Source organism: Rattus rattus, chromosome 2 (assembly GCF_011064425.1).
Source record: "Rattus rattus isolate New Zealand chromosome 2, Rrattus_CSIRO_v1, whole genome shotgun sequence".
NCBI lineage: Eukaryota > Metazoa > Chordata > Mammalia > Rodentia > Muridae > Rattus > Rattus rattus.
In genome coordinates this window covers 182116330-182124155 of record NC_046155.1, presented here as the reverse complement: position 1 = coordinate 182124155, position 7826 = coordinate 182116330, and the positions used below count along the sequence as shown (strand labels likewise).

The 7826-nt window shown below is 32.3% G+C and overlaps 1 protein-coding gene across 1 annotated transcript; it reads left to right on the top strand.

Moving 5' to 3' along the window:
• The first annotated feature begins 6601 nt into the window (after window positions 1–6601).
• LOC116894604 (vomeronasal type-1 receptor 2-like) lies at window positions 6602–7498 on the top strand. The gene has a single exon (XM_032896320.1). It carries the CDS (start codon window positions 6602–6604, stop codon window positions 7496–7498), a length of 897 nt encoding a protein of 298 aa, XP_032752211.1.
• Window positions 7499–7826: the final 328 nt, after the last annotated feature.

The window sequence follows — 7826 nt, the reverse complement described above, 5'->3', positions numbered from 1 at the left end:
GAGTCCTGACAAATGGATGTCAACCATACAATACACAACAGACCAACCCATGAGTGTTTTTCATGAAAAATCATTCATCACTTGTACTTTTACATGTTTGTTTTTAACAGAACATCCTTTCAGCTGTGTCTGCTTCAGTCAAACACTCCTTCACAAAACTACCCTAGCTTTTCACCTATATTTGCTTCAACCAAATGTTACTTCATGTTTATCCCAACAAAACCCCATTCAACACAATCAATTTTCCAAAGAACCTATAAGTTTGCACTTCAGGCAACAGGTTTTTTTTTTTCATTTTCATCAATGGTGATATTTCTCATTCAAATCAACACATTATACATCCAGGAAAAATTGACAAGGCTAGAAAAACTTTTTGTGATTGTAATTCATTGAATTGAATCTTGAAATTCAGAGAATTCTGGGAACTGAACCTATTGTTGAATGAAAAGCCTGGATGTCTGATGTGGACTGTACTGATTTTGTAACTCCTACATCTTTAAAGACTCACAGAAATATTCTTCTTGCCCAGGATGTAAATATTAATTTGCTACATTATCCAATATCTTTTCTTACTTAAAACAAAAATTATGTTCAAAATATTTTTCATCAATATTAATTGTGAATACTCTAGGACCCTTAAAGGAAATTTGTATTAAAAACACATCCATGACATAGCTATTGTTTAATGGAGAAAAAAATTTTTTTTGGTGAAGGACAGATATTTGCATATAAATTCTATGATGAATAGGGTAATGTTCAAAGTTTTGGTCAGTGCCATGTTGTTTCCTTATTATTATTCAATTTAATTTGTAAGCAGTTTTAAATGCAGTTTCAGAATGATTTTTGGTGCAAAATATTACCACAACACTTCAGCAGTTATTCCTTAATTTCTGAGTGATTATATTGGCCCAATGTGATAGCAGTGGGCAGTGCTGGAATATGATAATTAATAGTAGACTAACGTTTCTATAGTATGATTAAGAGATATTTGGAGTAGAGTAAATCACAGACACTTCATTGCAAAAGTCTCTCACAGACACCTTAATATGCTTTGTATACTCCAAAATGGTTAATCTTTAGGGGGTCATGAGAATTTAATTGTTTGTAGCTTCTTCAAGCAGTTTAGAATGTCCCTTTGGAGACAATCACATGAATTTAATGATGAGCTTTGGTAGTTAGCTATCAAAATAGTCCCTGAAAAGTTATTGTCTCCCAAAATTAGGGGTATATCTGCCACAGAAGATGTAATGAAAACTGTAGTTCATAAGTGAGATGAAGTCATAAATATTGGCCTTCAGCTTAGAGTTGAAATATTCCCCTCTTGCTAATGCTGGATTTCAGAAAGTTGAGGACGTCATAAAGTACTCACTGAGCTGAAGTTTTGGCACAAACTATGAGTCAGGTGAGCAGTTTTTACTTGCTGTATGTACATCTAAGAAGGAAAGTCTGGAGTAAAGATTTTACATGGAAAATTTGATTCTGAAATTGGAAACATATACAATGCAAACCTTGACTTCACAGATTCTATGAATATCTTGCATTTTGTTTTTTCCAAAATCCTGATTAATTATATGTGTGATTTTTTAAGAATTTAGTAAATATAAGCATGTAAATATCAATTAATTATAATTTAATAATTCAATTTTCTCATATATTTGTGTCTATATATGTGAGTGCCTATGTTCAAATACAGAAGTAATCATGATCATAGTGTGTGTGTGTGTGTGTGTCTGTGTGTGTGTGTGTGTGTGTTGTGTTTAGGGGACAATTGTCCTTTTTCTTCTGACAAATTTTATATTTCAATAGTATTATCCTTATACATTTTAGACAAAGTTTTCAACTCTCTGTAACTTTCTGAATATTCTAAGCTGACCTGTTTTTCTTCTTTAATTTCTGTTCTAGTACTTGGGTGAAAATTCCTCTTTTGTAGAGGTTCAACTCAGGCCATTACATGTCCAAGGCCAGGAATTCGCCAACTTAACCATTTCATAATGTAAAATTATTTTAATTTCTAGGATATAATTTTCCATAAAATATTGGATTTTCTATGTAATATATAGGAATTCATCCCACATACTGAGAACATGAGACAACAGGACAAAAGAGTCTAAATCATATAGTAGGAAAATTTATTCGGTCCTTCAAAAGCAATAAAAATATCAAATTTCTTTATTAGCTTTTTCATTATTGTGCATTATATCACTAAAATAATTTATGGTTCTGTCATTGTTACATGTTTTATTTTAGGGACATGCATTTCTATATATGTTAATCCATAAATGATGCAATCACTGCTGATCTATACTGTACAGTTTCTAAGTGTATTCATGATGTATAAACACATATTTTGTTTGTATTTGCTTGATATACATTTCTTTTATTTCATTTGCAATGCTTCAGTGTACAGTATCATCGGAGAAAAAGCTGATGCTCTGACCTATTAAATAGTATGTGGGGATTTCTAAGTTATAAGCTACAAATAGCATTATAATTTTCTGGTACATAAACCAGGATAGTACAATGATTGGCATGAATATTATATATTTTCTGTTATATAGAAGTTTTAAGGTAAATATTCTTGGGTGAATATGATTACTATTTTCTGTGTGGGAGATGAATGGTTTAATTTAATCCCTAAGAAAGAAGAATATAAACCATTTACTGAAAATTTTGGTCAGCAATATAGGTGGCAGTAAGTGAGAAAAACGTAAGTAATGTTAATCATAATGACCTCCTGAATCAAATACCTAATTGCAAGGTCATCATAAAATAGTCATAACAGCTTTTGAAATAAAATTACAGTTGTAAGAATGTTATTTCATTTTGAGCAAAGTCATATTTATCATTTTATGGAACAAGCCGAATAAAAATAATTGCAGTTAAGGCTATAAGTGAGGCATAAACCAATTCTTTAAAGAGGCAGGTTTAATTATAAAGAAGAGTAAACTAGGTTTGTCTTTACAATAAGATGTCTTTGAAGACTAAGATGGAGGAAGACTGATTCTGCATTCCCAGTTTGTCTTATATGTCCTCCTGAAATGTTTGATACGGTCTTAGAATTCTTTAAATGGGAAGGGATAAAAACTTGTAATTCATAAAAGGAGGCATGTATAAATTATGATGGCTTGGAAAGAATAAGAAGAACATACTATTTTAATCTTTGTATAGTAATAGGCAATATACATAGTTATATTGTCCATTTGCCAGGGAGTTTTGTTTTGCTTTGGTTTGGTTTGCTTTTGTATATAATATTCTATCAGTTTGTTGAGAACCAATGGTGATGTGTTCTTCTTCACTCTCTGGGTCTCTAAATAGTATACTAGGCAATATTATGGAGAAATAAAAATTATGTGGCTTTCATCAGAAGCATTTGGTTTGCTATCCCATTTGAGTAGACTGAGAATATTTACATCAATGATACTGGATTACATCAGCTTTTACCAAGTTGGGGGCGGGAGGGTTTCTGGTGTAAGAATCCTAACTGGGCTGGCATAGTGTAGAGCATCTTTGTAGAAATTACTTGATTTCTATCAACTGTGTAGAATTTGTTGAATATAGATTAAAAACTAGAGATAGAAGTTAAATTTAAAATCTTAAAATGTAAATTAGTATAATTGGAGTATTCCACTCAAGAAATCAGAATAAACAGTTCACTGTCCAAGTGCAAATCTTTGCAAATCAGATTATTTTATATAGTAAAATTTATATCTCAATCCTGCTTATTCTTTAATATGAAGCAAATTTCTAAACCTTGTCCAGGCACCTGCTGATATAACTACACTAAGATATTGACATTAAAGATCTGAGAAGTATAAAAAATAGCAGTAAGTAAAATTAAAATGGATAGTAGATCACAGGAATCATTTTCACTTAAACATATTACATGACATATTCAGCAGGTATCAAATATTATTTGATGGTCACTTGTTAAGTATACATGATTTTAATTGTAATTTACTTATTTTTAGTTACTTGTATTAGGTATAATTTGAAAACACACAAAGTAAGGTAAATAAAGTTTGTATTTGAAAATTAATTATATATAAAAATTGAGTCATTTATGTGATAACTATTAATCTTCTCGCTTAATGATTTATAAAAAGTTCCAAAAATTTAGTAGCTTTTATAATATTGAGATTTTAAAGTTTTGTCCCTTTAAATTATAGCAATGAAAACTATAATTCATAAATTGAGTCTCTTTTACAATGAAAACAAAATTTGTAATTATACAGTCCATAGAGAGACAGGCAACTTATTTTTCTGGTCCTTGCACAGTGGGCCATTGCAGAACCTCAAAGTTTATTAGATGAGAAACTTAAGTCTGTCTCTGTTAGCATGAAAATCTTTAAGATAGAGGACTCCAGCTACATCAGACATCTCTGACTAACTATATTGCTCTGAGCATTATGTGAGTCTATCAAATGTATTGAACCACAGTATTAGAGGAGTTCTTGAGGTTCTGAGTGTTTCTTGGATTGATGATGTGACCTCAAATGTGAATTCTTTTTTTTTCTTCCTCCCTAGTGTGTAGATTTGCTGCATACCAAACAGGGAAAGATGGTATAGAGCCTAGTTCCTCAGTCCATGCCATCACTGGGAATGTCAAGAATCTGAAACACACAAGGTGAAATCAGGCAATGAATACAGAGACAGAAAGAGACAGAAAGAGAGACAGAAGGAGTCAGAGAAACAGATAGACAGAGAAAAAGATGGAGAATCAAGAGAGTTGGAAGGCTCAGTCGTGTATCAGTGTTAAAGCGCTTTATTATTACAGATATTTTAGATGACAGTAAAGCAGCTATCTCATATTGTATTCAACAAAATAGCTGTGCACATAGATTTTATTAGGGCTCAAATATAAAATTTGGGAACCGAGAAGAGGTTCCTCTTAAGATGAATTTTCATTGGCTGAAGCTTAAAGTTTTTGAGAAGCATACCAGTAAGTTGGTCCTGTAATTTTGTTAAGGATTATATGATATTTGTTAGGTAGAATGATGTAGTTGTGGTTACTCATACAATGCAGAGTGTAGGATGGCCTGGAAGAAAGCGAGTCCTTCACTCTGTACCAAGCTCACGGAACTAATATGGGTATGGCAGACATTACCTTAATATTATAGCAGCATTTTTGAACAGTAGGTATTGCAACCCTGACAACGAGTAGATTTTTTTGAACCCCAGTATTCCCAGGGTTTCCCCTGGGTACCAATGCAAGTTAGGAAAAAACTCATGGATCTGAAGTAAGTTGGAAGGGATGATAAATATCCAGACAGGCTGTTCTATTTTCACTTGTTGCGCTGTATTAGGAATTTCAGGTCTTGGAGGATCCAAGCAACCATGTCCCTAAACCAGTATCCCACAGAAACTGAAAATGAACAGAAATAGAGCAAGACATAACAGAACATAAGCTGAGGTATATAGCCTGTTTTAATTGTCTAATATCAAATCAATTAGTTATGAAAAAACTAATTTCATTCCTATTCATGATTCAGCAACTATTTCTCAGGAATTGTGTTATAACCAACCTATAATTTCAATTACAAATGGTCCTATGAGGTCTGCTCCATAATTTTTCAGGTCAAAGCTTTAGACTTAAATCCCATTTTTGGTAGATGCACCCCATATACATGAATTTTAAAAGATTGTTTTACTTAATTACTTGTGTTCATTAATTTGACTGTTGATTCGTGTTAGTTGTCTTCTCTTTCCATATTTGGGTTTAAAGTTATCCTCAATCATATGAATATGTGTTGTTTGCTATGGTTTTATCATTACACTTATTTACTGCTCATTGACACCGGAAATTGGATCTCATAAGAATGCTGTACATTCTTCACCAGTTTATTCTCTACTTAATATTTTCACTTTTTTCCTGACTGGTGGAAATGATTCATATATTTTGTTGTGTACTTAGTACTAGGTATCCACTTATGAGTCCTGTATCTGTGTGCAAAAATAAAAAGAATCCACGTGTGTATGTCTGTTATATAAATTATAATGAGAGTTACATATTTAAACATTTAATATTGTGTTACGCAAACTTTAAGGTTAGTAGCATTAGGTTTGCACAAAGAAATGTTTGCACTGTTTCAGAGAAATATTCTTACTTTTTTATTTGGTTTAAATTTCAGAGGAGAAATGTATAGATTTCCCTTTTCTCTCTTTTTCTCTTCTCTTCTTTTCTTTTCTTTTCTGTTTTTGCTTAAAAGAGTAACTAAAATAAACTTATCTTAAATATGAGTTGCCACTGAGAATTAATTTTGGAAATTGTCAATGAATATCTCTTATATTTTAACTCTCTGGTCATTGATTCTCTAACAGGTACTTGGACATACTCTTAATATTGACATTTCTATGCAAAGGTCTGGGAGTTCTTTTCATAAGTATATAGACTGGAAGATTTCAGCAGTGTTACTGACAAAATATTTTTGTGAAATATTGTTGATAAAATGATTTTCTGAGTCAGAATGTTCCCATTAGCTTAACTACTAGAGAAATATTATCTAGAGCACATGCAATTTTTTTTCACATCAAGAACCAGGTCTCTATGTGTTCAAGGAAGTGACTTTTGCAACAGTTTAAGGAAAACTTGATCAGTGACAGAATGTACCTCAAGGATTTGATAATAGGAATAGTGTTCTTACTTCAGAGTACAGTTGGGAGTCTAGGAAATTTCTCTCTTCTGTCCTGCTACCTGATCAATTACTATATTGAACATAGAATGAAGACTTCAAGTTTGATTCTTTCAAACCTATTCACAGCCAACTTTTTGATCCTTCTTTCTAAAGGACTGCTCCATACAGTGCAAACTTTTGGGATAAAAGGATTTATCAATGACTTTGTCTGCAAATTCCTTTTGTATATTCAAAGACTGGGCAGAAATGTGTCCATTAGTTCCACCTGCTTCTTGAGTGTCTTCCAGGCAATCACTATCAGTCCTAGGAACTCTTTTTGGATGAGCCTTAAAGCCAAAGTTCCACATCATATTGGTCTCTTCACTTCTCTTTGCTGGATTCTCTACATGGTATTAAATATGATTTTTCCTGTGTATATGTATAACAAGGAGAACAGAAAGAACCTTACACAAAAACATCATCTGAAATATTGCTCCATTGTAGTTCATGATGACTTTATAAGCTCATTATATACTACAATTATTGTTCTGCCTGAAATTTTGTTTGCTTTCATTATCATCTGGTCAAGCAGCTCCATGGTAATCATTCTGTATGTGCACAAGCAAAGTGTTAAACATATCCATAGCATCACTGTTTCCTCCAGAACATCCCCTGAGTCCAGAGCTACCCACAGGATACTGGCCCTCATGTTCACCTTTATAGGTTTTTATGCCCTCTCTTCCATCTTACAAGGCTGCATTGCTCTTGTATATAATCCTAGTTGGTGGCTGGTAAACATCACAGCAATCATTTCAATGTGTTTTCCTTCTTTGGGACCTTTTGTGATGAATCATGATTCACCTTTTCCGAGATTATGCTTTATATGAGTAGAAATTCCCAATTCACATAATGTTATCCCAGGTATACAAAGTGTATGGTTTCTTTCCCACAATATTTAAATTTTAAATTTCTCTTCTTATAAGAAATATAGACTTACAACTAATGCCTCCTCACTTTTCTTCCTAAGAGAATCTGTACTCAGAGGTTTGGTTTTAATCTTTTGAAACTAATATCTGTAGTTTTATAGCAAACTACAATCAAGGAGCTTGTTCTATTATATTATTTTTCTATGGGGAAAATAGTACTCTGTTTTAGGTATCCTAAGTAATGTTACTTGAGGAAGGACAAATAAGTTGTGTTTCAATATTTACTTAG

Excerpts from the sequence above, each read along its gene's own strand:
- LOC116894604 (XM_032896320.1), top strand. The coding sequence starts at position 6,602 with ATGTACCTCAAGGATTTGATAATAGGAATAGTGTTCTTACTTCAGAGT.